The following is a 17,751-nucleotide window of genomic DNA, read 5'->3' as shown; positions in this document are numbered from 1 at the left end:
CCTGCACAGCTCACTTCAAACATCAATAAAGAGGGCAAAAACAATACTAGATTCCAGATATAATGGAGATACCTGGCACTATTTCAGAAATTCTAATACTATTCAAACCAGTGATGATAATATCGCCGATTTTTCGGCGATATTCGTAAATAGCGCGAGATTTTGATAAAAACGAAATTTCGGGGAGAAAAAATCGCGATATTTTCTCATCTCGGAAATCTCGCGAGAAATCCGAGATTTCGGCGATATTTCTATAAAAATCGCGCGACGATGGTTAATATCGCCGGCATAGTTTATAAATTAGGTTTGTGTTAACCGTAAGGGCGTCATTTGATTTTCCGTTTCGTGAGCTGGAGAGTGGGACGCTGCGAGTGCGAATAGAGTGCTGAGGGTTTGCGGAGGGTTTACAGCAGCCAGCCTACAGGTATGCTACTATGCACGTCATTCTTTCTTTGCCTCAGAAATGTATGTTGCTATAAATGCAATGCTTGTTCTATGTATGCAATGCTTGTTCTATTTATCACCAATCCTGTAATATTCAAGGAGCAGCGAAAGGTTTATTGGCTCCTTATGGTTCCGGTTGGGTAAACTTGACAGATATGAAGCAGCCTTGGCACTTCAGCCCTCCTTAGGGCATTCTTCTAAGCAGGACGCAACATAATAATTCATCCCTGATTCAATGGAGATGTTCTCTGTCACATCGGCAGTATTGTCTACACAGAACATCTAAGAATTTCAAGCAAAGAAGTGTAATAATTCAATTTACTGTCTACCTTCTGAATTTCTGAAACTAAAGTCGGATCCCAATCACAGTGAAGTGACACCAGTTTTTTACCGTAATAGATTCTCTTCTACCTGCAACAAAGGACACAAGACAAATCCAAAATAATATATATATATATATATGCCAAATAAGGCTTACCTTGATGAAAAACAATCTTATGCCTGAAGAGATGAAATGTTGTTGATAACGCTGGAGTAATATTGACAGATCCTCAAAACAAATGTGCCTTTATTGTTTGAGATTCGTTGAAGTAAACTGCTCCAGGATGTCACAGTCCAGGATATTGTCAACTGAAGGTAAATGATCAATTCTTAAATCTGGAACAACAAGATTCGAAATACTTCAAGGTAGAGCTCGGCCTTTTGGATAGACCAATTAGGTGTGTGTATCTTGATTCTTGATTAATCCAGTTGCTTGAGGGATCAATGATAGGACTGTGTGGAGACTTAGTGTGACGGATTGATCACTTGCGACTTTCTTCTCAAGCTACAGAACACTCAACTATATAACTGCTTATTAGCCCAAAGTTTATACATGGTACAATTGGGACAGCAAAAGCCCTTCTCTCTGTGTATCACAGTTCACTTGGGTTTGAATTGTAGCAATATGTAAATAGAGTTAAAAAGAGAACAACATTCATTGAAGGGAAAGTACATTAGATCAAAAAATTTAATCAATTGGGATATATCTTTAGCTCTCAACCACATACAACAAACTTACATACCTGTTGTATAGACTCTAGAGTCCAAACAGTTCTCTGAATTTGATAATGTGCTACCAAATTACCAATAGTGTTCTCCCTATTTATGGATGCGAAAGAAAATAAAATCTGAGTCCAGCCACCTATTTCTACTCATTAATACAGAGATATACACTTATTGGCCCAAAATTTATGTTGATTTCTTTTCTTTGTCCATGGTCTTGTTTGTCAAATTGATTCAACTGTGTTGAAAATATTGGATGCAACTATTATTGTAAGACATATCCATTGTGCCAACTTCGCTAAAATACTTTTCCCAAAATTTGATAGGAGTTATGGTGCCCTGCTACTTTACAGTCCACTAAAAATGAGAAAGGACAAAGGGGAATTCCTATATAGGTTTACTTGCCAATGGGATGTTGATTTAGTAGTGAGAAAACAATAGTTGGTTATGTCATAAGCCATACACCAAGTCTCCTATCGAGGGAAAGTCCTCCCATCATCGACTATGTAATTAGGATTGGATGAAACTGCCAAGTGACTTTGATGGAACAACTCCCCCTAATTTCTTTTAGATCTTAGATAAATATAAGTTTTTAAGTTTTTGATTGCTGTCAGAGCTTTTCTTCATAATTTTATAAATTTATATATTAAAAAAACAAGGGTTATATATTACTTAATAAGTTATTAAGTTACTAATTCCAAATTTGTTTTGGTGCTGTAGGTTTCCTTTTGAGTTAGCGGCTAACAGCAATACAAAAATACAAATATGCCAAAAAACTTGGACCCATTTTGGGAGTATGGGATCCCTGATGGTGGGACAAATCGTGCATATCTTTCATGCAAATTGTGTGGGGACAAGATGACAGGTGGGGTTACACGACTGAAATACCATCTTGCTAGACTCCCTGGACATGATGTTGGCATTTGTAGAGTTTCTAGTCCGGAGCTTATACGAAAAGCTCTTGAGGCAATTGAAGAAAAGGACAGAAAGAAGGAAGAGGTGGAAAGAAACAAAGCTGAACGTGCAGGTAGATCCCTTGGGATATCTTCTCATGATTTTGATGTTCAGGGTAGTGGCCCTACTGGCGCTAGTGGGAGGGGCTCCACAACTGGCACACCATCACATGCTAGTGTGAATGCGAGGTCATCATTTTTTGTTCCACGAACAGGAGCTGGAGCACAACCTGGCATAAAATCGCTTTATAAAAAAAAGGAGAAGGAAGAAGCAGATAGAGTCATGGGGAGGTGTATTTATTGGAGCGACTTACCTCTCAGCATCACAAAAACCAATCCATTTTGGCAACCAATGTGTGATGCTATTGCTGTTGTGGGCCCAGGGTACAAAAGTGCCACATATGAGGAGTTGCGGGGGCCAATTCTTCAAGCAGAAAAAGAGGACATCAACTCTAGATTGGCGGAGTTGAAACGGACATGGGAAGTCACTGGATGCACAGTGATGTCTGATGGTTGGACAGATAGGAAGGGTAGGACCCTTCTAAATTTCTTGGTACATTGTCCTAAAGGTAGCATGTTTATTAAATCGTTGGATGCATCAGAACATATCAAAGATGCAGCAACGATATGTGAGTTGTTAGATGGGTTCATTCAGGAGATTGGTGTGCAGAATGTGGTGCAAGTCGTAACAGACAATGCAGCTAATTATGTGTCTGCCGGCAGAATGCTTATGGAGAGGCATCCCACATTGTTCTGGACTCCATGTGCAGCGCATTGTCTTGATTTGTTGCTTGAGGATATGGGGAAACTCTCCTTCATCAAGGAGGCACTTGATATGGCTAGGAGCATCCCCAAGTTTATTTATAACCATGCTTTTGTTCTTAGCCTTATGAGGAGGTACACTAAAAACAAGGAGTTGCGGCGTCCTGCCATCACACGTTTTGCCACAACCTTTATTACTCTCCAGTCTTTGCTTCGATGTCAGTTCGAGTTGAAGCAAATGTTTGTGTCTGATGATTGGCGTGGTTGTAGATACAGCAGGAGACCTGATGGGAGAGCCATTGAAAAAATGGTGTACTCTGAGACATTTTGGCGTGGAGTACAAGAAGCATGTGCAGTTAGCGAACCTATAGTAAAGGTTCTTAGATTGGTGGATGGAGAGAAGCCTGCAATGCCTTATTTGTATGAGGGCATGGATAGGGCCAAGGAGGCCATTCGTTCCTATTATGCAGACAAGGGTTCTGCTGGCCTTAATAGGCAGATGATGTTATGGGATGTGATCGATAATCGGTGGACAGGGATGCTTCATCGACCCATTCATGCAGCAGCACTCTTCCTCAACCCTGCATTTGCATACAAATGCAATTTTCGTTTTGATGGCGAGGTGATGGAAGGGCTCCATTCCTGTATTGAGAGGATGGTACCTGATTCTGAGCTTCGTTGCAAAATCATGCGCGAGATACATAGTTATCAGGATTGTGTTGGCCTATTTGGCTTTGATGATGCCATTAAGGGAAGGGCCCTCTTCATGCCACGTAAGTGACAAGTCATCACTCATTAGAAATTAGAAATTTGAATTTAATTATGTTTTAACTTTTAACTTTTAAGTTTTTGAATTTTTTATTTCATTATTTTGTTGTAGATCTTTGGTGGCGAAGCTATGGTGCAAGGGTACCAAATTTGCAAAATTTGGCTATACGAATCTTGAGTCAAACATGTAGCTCTTCAGGGTGTGAGCGCAATTGGAGTGTATTTGAGAAAATACACGCCAAAAAGCGCAACAGGTATAACTTTGAACTCAAGCCTTCAGTTGAGCAATTACACTTATTGTAATTTTTAATTTTTAATTTATGACCTTCAAGTGTCAAGAGTCAAGAGTCAAGACTCATTACTTTTTTTGACACTCTTACAGGTTGGAGTTCGCACGCCTCAACGATTTGGTGTATGTGCATTACAACATCCGACTTCGAGTGAGGCAAATAGAATCACCAGTGGATCCAGATGCCATTTCCTTAGACAATATTGATGTATTGTCTCCGTGGAGGGTGGAGTCTCAGGAGCCCATATTGGAGGAGTCACCTTCATGGTTGGAACCGGAGGAGCCAGTGGCAGATGATCCATTAGAGCAGGGGCAGCAAGAGGAGGACTCGGAGTCAGAGGAGCAGCAGCACTTAGAGGAGGAGCTGGAGGAGGACACTGCGGGAGCATCAGCATCAACACCATCTGCTATAGATATAGGAGAGCATAGCTCCATGCCTATCACTCATTATTTGACATTAGGTGCAGAGGCAGTGTCAGGGCCTTCTACTACTAGGGGCAGGCCTGACAAACAACCCATCATGTTTTCCCGTAAAAGGGGGAGAGGGCAGTACTCAGTAGATAGATAGCTTCTAGTTTTATTTGTTATGCTACATGTAACTCATGATGATGAGATACTTTTATTATTATATGTGATGTTATTTTGTATTGGTTCTCCACATTTGAGTCCTTGAATGGACAATTATCAGGGATTAGCACGATTTGGTATCGCCTTTGATATATCATTTCTATTTGACATCATATATATCAGTGTTTTCTTCATATTTATGTGCCAATGTGTTTATTTCATGTTGTTATTGCTTTATATGTTTAAAAATCTGAAAAAAATGAATATATTATGCATTTTTTATGCTTGCTTTTGTTGTTTAAATTCTGAACATGAAGATGTTGCTTTAAAAATTAAAATAGTTTCTTGAGTGTTTGCTGGGCACTGTATAGTTATACTCATTTAATGCCAATTTTTTGTTTTTTTTGTGCCCTAGGTTTGAATTAGTTCACTACAAGTCTACAAATGTCAAATATGCCAAAAGCTTTGGACCCATTTTGGGAGTATGGGGAGGCTGTTGGTGGGGCAAATCAAGCATATATATCATGCAACTTGTGTGGGACCAAGATGTCAGGAGGGATTACACGATTGAAATACCATCTGGCTAAACTCTCTGCATATGATGCAGATGTCATGCCTTGTATGGTTTCTAGTGCAGAGGTTATACAAAAAGCTCGTGAAGCAATTGCTGAACAAGACAGAAAGAAAGCTGCTAGGGAGAGGCCAATGGTCTCAGATAGATAGCTGCTAGTTTTATTTGTTTTGCAACTTTTGCTACATATAAGTTTATAACTCATGATGATGAAATACTTTTAAAGTTTTATATATGTGATGTTGTTTTGTTTGAGTCCTTGATTGGACAATTATCACTATCAGGGATCAACAGGATGTGTGATGCTATTTTAATTTTTGTTTGAGTCCTTGATTGGACAATTATCAATTTATCACTATCAGGGATCAGCAGGATTTGGTATCGCCTTTGAAGTTTGATGTATCATTTCTATTTGACATCATATATATCAGTGTTTTCTTCATATTTATGTGCCAATGTGTTTAGTTCATGTTGTTATTGCTTTATATGTTTAGAAATCTGAAAAAAAATGAATATATTATGCATTTTTTATGCTTGCCGATATTTGCCGATATTTTGCCGATATTTTCGCCGATATTTCCGATAAGATATTTTCCGGACCCTCGCCGATATTTTCCCGATACCGATATTATCAACACTGATTCAAACCCTAGCAAGTGAACAAGATACCTGTGTTCAACAATACTCTACAATAAGCTGTTACTAATGGCTGAAAATTAAAATATGCAGAAAATAAAATAGCTCACAGCACTTCAAGAGAGTAACACCAGCAAGATTTCAACCCCAAAGTCTTTCTTTATTAGCACCAGAAAAAGTTTACAAGAGAGCTTCTTCAGCACAAGACTCACAGATTGAATGATCTCAAATGACCCCTAGCACCCTATTTAAAGGAAAAATTCCCAACAGCTAGTTCGAGTGATCCACGTCAAAATGATCTCGACCGTCGATGAGGATCAAGATATCTCTTAATCTCATCCGTCGAATTTTTAATGTATTAAAAAAAATTGAAATTCTGCATTTATTTACTCAAAATATTATTATTTTATTATTTTTAGGTTTTTTACTTTATTTTTACTTTATTATTATTATTATTATTATTTTTTATTTTTTATTTTTATTTATTTATTTATTTTTAAATTTTTTAATAATTTTTTAATTTATTTTTAAATGGATCCTCGAATTTAGCTTTTGGAAAAATCACCTAAGACCTAAGACTTAGGACTTATGAGGGGATTAAAACATTTCTTAACCCTCAAGACACTTTACATCATGACTTTTACAACTTTACATCCCAAGGGGGGAAAACCCATTTGACATAGACCCTCATAAACCACCCAGTTCTGCGACACAACTATAATCTAGCAGATTAACACACTAGGATTCTCCTAAGATTCTAGTGACAAAATCCATTCCGGCTTTGGGGTTAGGCTGAAGGAAAACTTTGCCGATCATGGATCGGTGAGACGAAAAACCTTCCGGAACGTAGATTATCACTTAGAAAATTAGGTCCACCTAGGCAATTTACATACATGACTCATATCTGCTAAGATTATTTACAATTTATACATGTAAACTGGGTTTACAACATAATATGATCGAGTCGATGATGACTGTCGAATGGCACGGACACATTGATCAAGCGCTATCCCTTTTTGCGAAGAAAAAGGGAGTGTACTGCTATGGGTAGTTGACCTGTAGTGGTCAACAGATTGTAGATCAAAGGTGCTCATGGACAATGGTTTTACATAACCTAGTATAAGATTATGGCACCGTTCATGAATTAAACTGCACGCCCTAGCACCTATCATTTGCACCTATCATTTGAAAGGGTCAGCCTAGGAACTATTCCTCCCCTTAAGGTTGGAAGCACCTAATATGGTAATGTGATAAGCCTTCCACACCAAGTATGGTAAAACATATATAGTCATAAGCTAGTAAGACATTTGAGGATGATACTTGTGTGAAGTAATTTGATGGCTTTGACATTGAATATGTGTTAAGATATGGTATGTTCTATGCTTATAACAGTTTACTTCTTTTTCATATTATATTCCACAGATTAGCGATCACGAGTACATAAAGTAAAGTGCAGATAGAACATGAAATGATCGACAGAAAACAAGCCAAGACAAGAGACACAAGATGTGGCGGCTAGCCAGGGACAAACCCCACAATGTGTGGGGAAACCCTTTGATCAAATCTTCTTTTATCTTCAATAATTCAGTAGAGAGAAATAGTACAATAAATCTGATTTATATCAGTAGTAGCAAACCCTAGATCAGCAGCATCAGCATGAACGACTTCATCATCAAACTAGGGTAGACGATATCTCACAAACCGACCGTCGGATTGGCATGATTCCACCACCAAAAGTTGCGGCTTCCAGAGGAGGTTCAGATGAACCTACAGCGCAGTTCAGATGAGGAGATCTTCTAGTCCACGCAGGTCAAACTTTACTTCTGCAATTGCAGCTTCAGTTTCAGCAGTTTCCTTCAAACTAGGGCAGTCGATATCTTGCAAACCATCCGTCAGATTGACTTGATTCCACCACCAAAAGTTGCCGCTTTCAGAGGAGGTTCAGATGAACCTACAACGCAGTTCAAATGAGGAGATCGTCTAGTCCACGCAAGTCAAACTTTACCTCTGCAGTTGCAGCTTCAGTTTCAGCAGCTTCCTTCAAACTAGGGCAGTCGATATCTTGCAAATCGTCCGTCGGATTGATTTGATTCCACCACCAAAAGTTGCGGCTTTCAGAGGAGATCTAGATGGACCTACATTGCAGTTCTAAGGAGGAGATCTGATGGTCAATGCTAGTCAAACTTTGGATCTGTAGTTGCAGCTTCAGGTTCAGCAGCTTCCGGCTTCGCATGTGTGAGAGAGAGACCCTTTTATGCGCAGTAGAGAAGAGACTCTTTTCTGCGCAGTAGAGAGAGAGAGAGAGAGAGAGAGAGAGAGAGAGAGATGTGATGAGATGAGTGAGTCCAAATGAGGAAAAGTCCTCCTATATTTATACACAACATTGGTGTTTGAATAGATGTGACTGTTGGGCTTCTGAGCCTACATGAGTTGTAGGTCGGCTTGATAATAATTCCATAATCAAAATAAATTCATATCTCCATGAATACTTATCGGAATCGGTTGATCTTTATATCAATCCTACACCTCTCGACGAGAGGAATCTAATAAAAATATTATCATCCATGAATAAGATGACCCACATGAAGTTTTGCCCTAGTTGCCAATTTTAACACTTCCTCTCAACTAGGGAGAACTTCATCTGCAATCTATCTATAGGTCGTTATTATTCATCCATCAAATGCACTGCCCTGTACAGCCTGACCCCTGCCCTGCTCTGCTCTATTCTGCTTGTTCTACTTTGTCTTTTTCTGCCCTGTATTGATCTGTACTCTTCTGCTCTGTTCTGCTTCACTCTTGCATTGTTTTGTTCTGCTCTGCTTTTGTCTGAATTATGAAGAAGAAGAAATGATCAAGGATGTATCATACTGACTCAAAGTCAGTCTCAGAGTATGTAGCACTGGTCGCAGACCAGTCTCAACCAACCCGAAGTCAGCGTCATAGTGAGTACAACTCCACTGGTTCCAGACCAGTATCATCCTCCACTGACTTAAAGTCAGTCTCAGAGTGCATACCACTGGTCCCAGGCCAATCTCAACTGACCCGAAGTCAGCTTCATAGTAAGTACCACTCCTACCACTGGTCCTAGACCAGTATCGCAGTCTAAGAGAGTGTACCACTGGTCGCAGACCAGTCTCAACCGACCCGAAGTCAGCGTCATAGAATGTACCACTCTCACTGGTCCTAGACCAATACTGCACTGACACGAAGTCAGTCTCAGAGTATGTACCACTGGTCCCAGACCAGTCTCAACCGACCCGAAGTCAGTGTCATAGTATGGTACAACTCCTACCACTGGTCCCAGACCAGTATCATTGATCCCAGATCAATGGAGGTCATCCTAGCATGGGGAGTACGGTAGATACAACGATGCATCCATGGGTACTGCTATGGTCCCTAACTTCATTTCCCTGCTCATTGATCAGATGAGAGGTACTTCCCATGAGTCCCAGACTGCATGGGTAGGATGCCTCGACAGGAGAACTAACCAATCCTGTCCTCACAGGAGAACACATCAATCCTGCTACAATTGCCATGGAGAACACATCAATCCAGGCTGCCATGGAGAACACATCAATCCAGGGGTCACAAGAAAACACATCAATCCTGCTACAGTTGCCATGGAGAACACATCAATCCAGGCCTCACAGGAGAACACAATCCTGCTACAGTCGCCATGGAGAACACATCAATCCAGGCCTCACAAGAGAACACATCAATCCTGCTACAGTCGCCATGGAGAACACATCAATCCAGGCCTCACAGGAGAACACATCATCCTGCTACACAGGAGAGCAAATCATCCTGTTCCACAAGAGCGAATCATCTTGTTCCACAAGAGAGTGAATCATCTTGTTCCAGTGCACACCACTAGGGGAGGGTGAGTCACCCTGTGGTCGTATGTTGCTCCAGTAAGAACCGCAAGTCTTCAGAGCTCCCAGAGCCCAATGTATGCAACATGCAGGACCCTTGTACAAGGATTTCTTGATGACTCCAAGTCGTTTGGGAAAATCATAGATTAGATCTTTCCTCGGGGCTTTGACAAGGTGTATCGACCTGTACATCATCTTAATGCGATGGAGCCTCCTTGCTCATCGACTTACCATATCCCAGATGATGTCTATCTGCTGGAGCAATCGACGAATATGAGATTCCTCAGTAATCGAATCCCACCTATGGTTGTTATAGAGAATCACAGTGGTATGTGTTCAAACAGCTCATTGAAGAGCTTTCCCAACCAGGCAGCTTCATACGAGATCATACTCGTAGATATGTATCTGGTCTCGGCGATGCTTATGGTAACCGACTTCTGCTTCCTTCTCATCCTTTGTATCGAAGCAGAATCCAAAGAGAAACATCACTAAAAGTGCTCCAGTGATCCTCCACAATACTTGCCTAATCAACATTCGAATAATGATGCAGTTTCATATTTCCGACAGTGTATCTCAATCCATGAGAGATTGTGTCCTAAAGACATCTCCTAAGATTCTTGGCACCAATCTAGTGAAGCTCAACCAAATATGAGCTCACAATGCTAACTGCAAAACATATGTTCGGATGGAGGTTCACTAAGACATCAACGCAAATGAGTTTTTTTGAAACTCAGAGGCATTTCCCAAATCTGGTCTGACATCACTACCATATAACTTCTGAAAGTTAAGATCCTTGAGGTAGTCACAAGCTTGCAGTCCATCATACCAAATCTTTTCAGAATCTTCACCACATATTTTACTTGAGATAGGAAAATTTCCCTTGGCTTCTGCCACACTTCAAGTCCATGGTTCTTCATTTCAAATTCAGAAGCCAACTCCCTCTTACATTTGTGAATGAGAGGGTATGCACCTGTTAGAAAGAGGTCATCCATGTACAACACCAGTCTGAGAGGTTTGTCATCTTCAACCTTAAAGTAAAGGTTAGGATCGGCTTCACTCCTAGTGAATCCCAGCTTCATCAAGTAGCTATCGATCCTCTCATACCATGTTCGGGGTGCTTGCTTCAGCCCATAGAGAGCCTTCTTCAACCTGCATACATGAGATTTTCAATTATAAATCTCAAATCCTTTAGGTTGCTCCACATAGACCTCTTCTTTGATCGAACCGTGCAAAAGCGCAGTCTATCCATCTGATGTAGGTTCCATCCTTGTGAAGCCACAAGGGCTATGATCAAGCGGATGGTCATATATCTGGCAACAGGTGCAAATATCATAGTCTATACCTTCCTTTTGGGAGAAACCACGAGCAACAAAACGAGCCTTATACTTTTCCGTACTTCCATCTGCTGCATGCTTTATCTTGTAAAGCCATTTGGAAGTAACAACTGTCTTGTCTTGGGATCAGGGAACTACTTCCCAGACATCATTCTTCATAATAGACTCATATTCTTCGGTCATAGCATCCTTCCATACTTGATGCTTGACAGCATCTGAGAATGATGAAGGCTCATTTTGTATGATTGTGCTCATGATGGTCAGGTATCCCTGATACTTGTTAGGTTTCTTACTTTCACGAAAGGTTCCTTGGGGTGCAGCATGTCCTTCAGCATCATCAAGTATCCCCCTAAGCCATGAAGACCTCTTCCTAGAAGAGGAAGGCTCATGTGGATGAGGATAAATCGGATCCATGGGTTCTTCTACATCAGGCATTGATTCATCATCCTTTTCTTTCGGTTCCTTGGTGTCGACTTCTTGAGAGCTCCTCAAAGTTGAAAGATTGTCCACCTTGCTGAGAGCCATATCTTCGTCAAAGGTGACATCATGACTAATCACGACTTCCCTTTGACTGGCGGTGAACATTTCTTCAGGAGTCTTGGAACCCAATGCTTGATGAGGGCATCGATTTTGTACATATATGGCGGTGTTTGTAGTTTCAGCCCATAGAAACTTCAGAAGTCTTTGATCATGTAGCATGGCCCGAACAGCTTCCACAATCGTATGGTTCTTCCTTCCCGCCACACCATTCTGCTCAGGAGTATGTGGTGTAGTAGTCTCCCTCTTAATGCCAGCCTCAGATATGCCTGAGTGAACCAACTATAATATATCGGAGGTCTTGCTTTGGCTTGAGGGGAATGGTCCCCTTTTGAGCTTTCCTTTGGCACATCCTGGAAATACACCTTCTTTCTCTACTCGGAATTTGGGCAAACCTGTCACATTTGTCTTACAGCGAGTATATCTTTATAATGAAGGGGGCAAACCTCCGATGCCAAAGTTCGGATTGAAGAGATGTGTCATAAGACATGATACCTAGCGGACTTCCATCGAATTGATATAATGAATCAACACGAAACCCAATAGTAAAGGCATCTTTAACATTATTTTTCGATACATGTACCTTGCCATTGCTGAAGGTTACCTTGTAGCCTTTGTCTTCCATTGCCAAGATGGACACTAGGTTCTTTTTGAGGTCAGGTGCATTAAATACATCTTGGAATTTCTAGCCTTCCTGAATGGTTGTCCTCTTGCTCGATTCCCAGCTCTCCTCTTACCTTTGCTATTGAATTTGTCATTCCTTTGATTGCCATCAGAGGGATTTTGATCATCGTCCCGGTGTGAGTCCTTTCTATCAGGGCACTCCCTTGCATAGTGACCTGCTTTATCGCAGATGTAACATCGTCATTTTCTTCCACCCTTAGGTCCAGCCTTTCCTTTTGATTTAGTCCTGGAATTATTTCTTTTCTTAGCATGAGAAGAAAAGGCAGCAGGAGGACCTTTAGGCATGGGCATTTCTTGCTCTTCTTCCCTTGTTTCTTCTTGAATGCATCTAGCCATTAATTCCTCGAAACCAGGAATTACATTATTGTTCAGAAGAGTAGTCCTGAACACGTACCATTCGGATGGTAATCCTCCAAGAGTCGTGAGTGCCATTTCCCTGTCAGTAATAGCCTCCCCAATAGATAGGAGATCGTTCTTGATCTTGGTTATTCTTAAGAAGTATGCTTGCATACTCTCATCTTTACCCTTCTTGATTTCCCTCAGCTTATTTCTAAGAAACAAAACTTGATTTGCATCATTAACTTTAAATAAACAAACCAGTCTATCGTAGATTTCCTTAGAGGTGTTCAGGTCAGAGATGTAGACCACCAAGTGCTTGTCGATAGAGTCCTGGATGATCTTCTGTTTTGACTTCTCTGGTTTTCCATTTGTTCCATGCAGCAGCGGGTGCATTTGATGGAGGCTCAACAATATTTCCTTTTACATGGTCCAACACTCCTTGATCTTCTAGGGTTAGATCGATAGACATCTTCCATCCGTGATAGTCCGCTTTCTTACAAAGCTTGCCTTCGGCAGAGTGTTGAGGACCCCATAGTTCTTTTAGGATAGCCTCGTCAATCTTCTCTTCGGTGATTGCTCTTGCTCTTGCTCGGGCTTTGTTTTCACCTCAGCTCTGATTCCATGTTAAGATATGGTATGTTCTATGCTTATAATAGTTTACTTCTTTTTCTTATTATATTCCACAGATTAGCAATCACATGTACATAAAGTAAAGTGCAGATAGAACATTAAACGATCGATAGAAAACAAGCGAAGACAAGAGACACAAGATGTGGCGGCTAGCCAGGGACAAACCCCACAATGTGTGGGGAAACCCTTTGATCAAATCTTCTTTTATTTTCAATAATTCAGCAGAGAGAAATAGTACAATAAATCTGATTTATATCAGCAGTAGCAAACCCTAGATTAGCAACAGCAAACCCTAGATCAGCAGTGTCAGCATGAGCGGCTTCATCATCAAACTAGGGCAGACGATATCTCATAAACCGACCGTCGGATCGGCATGATTCCACCACCAGAAGTTGCGGCTTCCAGAGGAGGTTCAGATGAAACTACATCGCAGTTCAGATGAGGAGATCTTCTAGTCCATGCAGGTCAAACTTTACTTCTGCAGTTGCAGCTTCAGTTTCAATAGCTTCCTTCAAACTAGGGCAGTTGATATCTTGCAAACCATTCGTCGGATTGACTTGATTCCACCACCAAAAGTTGCCGCTTTCAGAGGAGGTTCAGATGAACCTACATCGCAGTTCAAATGAGGAGATCTTCTAATCCACGTAGGTCAAACTTTACTTCTGTAGTTGCAGCTTCAGTTTCAGCAGCTTCCTTCAAACTAGGGTAGTCGATATCTTATAGGATGAGATAAACCCCTTTGGTCATCCCTTGCACCTTTGCATGGAGAAACATGGCTTTGTTTTTCGACGCTTCTTTATATGCCTTTTTCCTTTTATTGATTTATCTTTCTTTTAACTGCTCGGGGCTCCAGGGAATGAGAGCATGATGCGTATGATAAAGGAGTGAACACCTCCTTTAAGGTTGGGCAGTTCATCGCCCACTAAGGGTTGGGACAATCATGGGTTCCTTAATGATACAAGGGGCTCACATAGGGGCCCTAGGAACTAGGGTGATGACCATGATGATAAGGGGTAGAACTCATGTTTGGCTTTGGTATTTTCCCACGCGCTAAATTTTTATGTCTCTGCCATCTTTTACTTTTTATGGTACCTTTCCTATTGTGAGTGGCCAAATTATACTTTTAACTTTCTTTTTAGCTGCATCAACCTTTGGGGCATCGCTCCAAGCCCGAACCAAAGTGTGGACAAGGGGAGGGGGAGGCTAACTCCTTGTGGACCCAACGGACAAATGTGGATCTGGATGGGAAAAGTGTGAAAAGGGGTTATAATGTGTGGACATGAGTTATATGTATGGTGTCGGGAAGCAGGACCATGCAAACAAAATCGAGGTTTTCCATGTAGGGTCACTCCTAAAGCTAGTAGTCAATTGTTGATTTGGGGTAGCATCAAATGTGCTCTAGCCATGAAAATTGGTGGAGAGGCTAAAGCACATGAGATCTACAAGACCCATAAATGGTTTGGGCAGATTCTAACCGATTTGGGAGATATTAAAATAATTAATATTTTTAATGGAGTTCCTAAGTCTAAACTTAGGAAAAATAAAATATTAATAGATATTAATATAAAACTGGGTTAGAATGTTCCAAAAGTCATGGATCAAGCCAAATCTAATCTTAGCCGTTGATTAGAGATTTAATCTCAGCCATTAATGGACCAATGAGAAAAGTTTAAGAGGAGGCTTGAGGGTTAGTTGGAGAACACACTAGAGTGATTAGTCATTCTATTCTCTAGAGCAGGGTTTGCTAAGAGAGATAGAATCAGTGATCAGCAGTGAGGGGCAGTGAATACATAGCAGAGAGGCAGAGTTGGTACCAAAGAGACAACGCAGAGCCCGGAGAGGTTGATGCAGAGGCAACCAGGAGTTGCGCAGAGCCAGGAGAGGCTAGCGTGTGAGACACAGAGGGTCTAGGGGCTGACGCAGAAGCTCCAGAAGCTGACGCAGAGGCTAGCAGAGCTGACGCAGGGCCAAGAGGCAGCGCTGGAAGGATTTCGTGGGACAGACTGGGTGTTGGTGAGCCGGGTAGGGTGACATAGTCCCTATCAGAGTGACGTAGAGCAGTGGGAGCTGCAATTGTTGCTGTGGGATTGTTCATTCGGTGATTAATCAACTGAAATATCTGTCTCCGAGGAGAGGTACTACTGCCGAGGGCATTCTTTGTTGGGTGAGCCATTTTTGGCACCCTAGTTGTATTTTGAAAACTGCATAGTAATAAAACCCTATGAATAGCTCCATCGATTTTCCCGCATTGGGTTTTTCTGGGGACATTGGTCCAAAAATGACGGTGTCAGTTGTGTGCTTGTTTTTTTTCAGTTGATGATCTGTAGATGTTGATACTATACTTGTGTTTATTTTCAGTATTTACATGATAAATAACTTGTTATGTAATTAAACAAGTAGGAAGCAATAAACTAGAGAGTACAGGAAGAATTCCTAATGGGTTAAACTTAGAAATTCCAACATGGTATCGGAGCGTGGTTGCAGATCACAGGATAACTGAAGGCATCAACTAGCAGAGCAGTAGTAGCAGATTCAACTGTCCCGAGTGACATAGTTGATTCGTGCAGAAGGCAACAGAGGAAGGAGTGATGCAGAGAGACTGCGTCATCATTCTGGGCCAGAGAAAGGCAATGCAGAGGCTAAGGGAGGCAAAATCAAGCTCACAAAGAGCCTAGGAGGGCTGACGTAGTTGGCTAGGGGCACTGATTTGCCGGTGTCGGGATTGCGCAAAGCCAAGTGGCTCAATCCTTTAGTTGCTAGGGTATAGGAGGTTGTGGGTAATTTGCAGAGCGAAGCCGATGGGGTACTGTGGTCAGAACAGTAGTTAATGGGGCAAGACCAAGGAGGAGGGATTTCCAGAAGGGAAATCGAGACTCAAAGGGAGTCGAACAAAGGACTTCCAGGAGGGAAGTAGAGAGACTCAGAGGAGTCGAAAGTAGAGCAGCATAATGGCCATGAATGGACTGAGAGATCAGGATAGGTTGGACGGAGCATCCAACTTCATGGTCTGGAAGGCCAGGATCTTGTCCATTCTAGACAGAGATCGCATCAAGGACTTCGCCTTGAAAACAATAGCGATGCTAGTTGACCCATCTCAAATGAGAAGTACAAGGAGGCAATGGCCAGTGCGAAGTGCATCATCCTTGATGGGGTCAAGGATCATGTGGTGCTGCATATTGCCGAAAAGGATACAACAAATGAGATGTGGGAGGCCTTGAACAAATTGTACCATCATACTTCTGTGCAGAGGAAGATGTTACTTGAAAATTAGTTGTGGTCATACCAGATGCAGAAGGGAGAGCAGATAGATGTCTTTCTTGGTCGATTGAAGGAGATCCGTGACCAACTAACTTCCATAGGGGCCATGCCGGATCAGGAATTGATGGTAAGGACCACATTGAACGCAGTCTCAGAGGATTGGGAGGTATTTGTCCAGAGCATACTGGGCAGGACGAGCCTTTCGATTGGGAGGAACTGTGGGCGGCTCTTCATCAAGAAGAGATCAGACGGGTGACCAAGGCAGGGAATAGCGACAAAGGGGTTAGAATCGAAAAGGAGGAAGAAGCGGATGCGGCTCTAGCATCTGCGGGGAAGCAGGAAAAGAGGAAGAAGGACCTCCCAAGGTCAAATGCTTCCATTGTGGGGAACTGGGTCATTTTGCGAACTAGTGTCCTAGGAAGAAGAGTAAGGGAGAGACTTCTGAGACCAAGGCAGCGCCAGCAAGGGAAGAGAAAGAAGTTGAGGAGGATGACGATTGTGCCATGAGTTCTCATGTGCCACTTGAGAAGAAGTGGGGAGACATCGGGTTGTAGTCAGGAGGACTATAGGTGATGAGGGGCAGGATCCTTGAGGTACCCAACCTCTTGGATTATACCTTGCTACAGGAGCCTCGAAGAGGAGTAGCAGGATTGGCAGATGTCAGTAGAGACGGATGCGGATGGAGCGACAGAGAGTGCTACATTGCAGGAATCCCCGGACAACGCGAGGCTAGCAAGCTGCAATAGTTGCGAGAGGCACGGGAGTGTTGCACCAGTGCAGGCTGGAACAGAGAGGTGTGCAATGGTGCGAGATGAAGGGAGTTGTTGCAGCAACGCAGAGGTCAGTAGAGGGAGCACTTGTTAGCGGCAAATGGAGCTTCAACATTGGGAGTGTCTCTAGCCTGACAGGGGTGTCAGAGTTGGGTGGATCCGTTACTTACTTCTCGGTAACTGAGTTGCAGTGCAGTAGTTAGCAGTGGCAGTGTTATGGGAAGCATAATGTAGCATGATGAGACGGGATGCAGTGTAGATGCAGCGTTGGGAGGATGGACCAACAACAACAC

At 42.1% G+C, this 17,751-nt stretch overlaps 2 protein-coding genes across 3 annotated transcripts in view; both read left to right on the top strand.

Moving 5' to 3' along the window:
• Positions 1–17,751, top strand: part of HCF136 (photosystem II stability/assembly factor, chloroplast (HCF136)) — a 354,415-nt gene that overhangs the window by 260,330 nt on the left and 76,334 nt on the right. The window lies entirely within an intron of this gene.
• LOC149233532 (uncharacterized) lies at positions 390–5,854 on the top strand. Its single transcript, XM_089379785.1, has 3 exons — positions 390–3,976; positions 4,084–4,225; positions 4,354–5,854. Exons 1-3 carry the CDS (start codon positions 2,254–2,256, stop codon positions 4,826–4,828), a joined length of 2,340 nt encoding a protein of 779 aa, XP_089235911.1. The 5' UTR covers positions 390–2,253; the 3' UTR covers positions 4,829–5,854.

Source organism: Pinus tabuliformis, chromosome J (genome assembly GCF_031772625.1).
Source record: "Pinus tabuliformis cultivar Carrire ecotype Pingquan chromosome J, CPIR1, whole genome shotgun sequence".
NCBI lineage: Eukaryota > Viridiplantae > Streptophyta > Pinopsida > Pinales > Pinaceae > Pinus > Pinus tabuliformis.
This window is presented reverse-complemented; position numbering and strand designations above follow the sequence as displayed.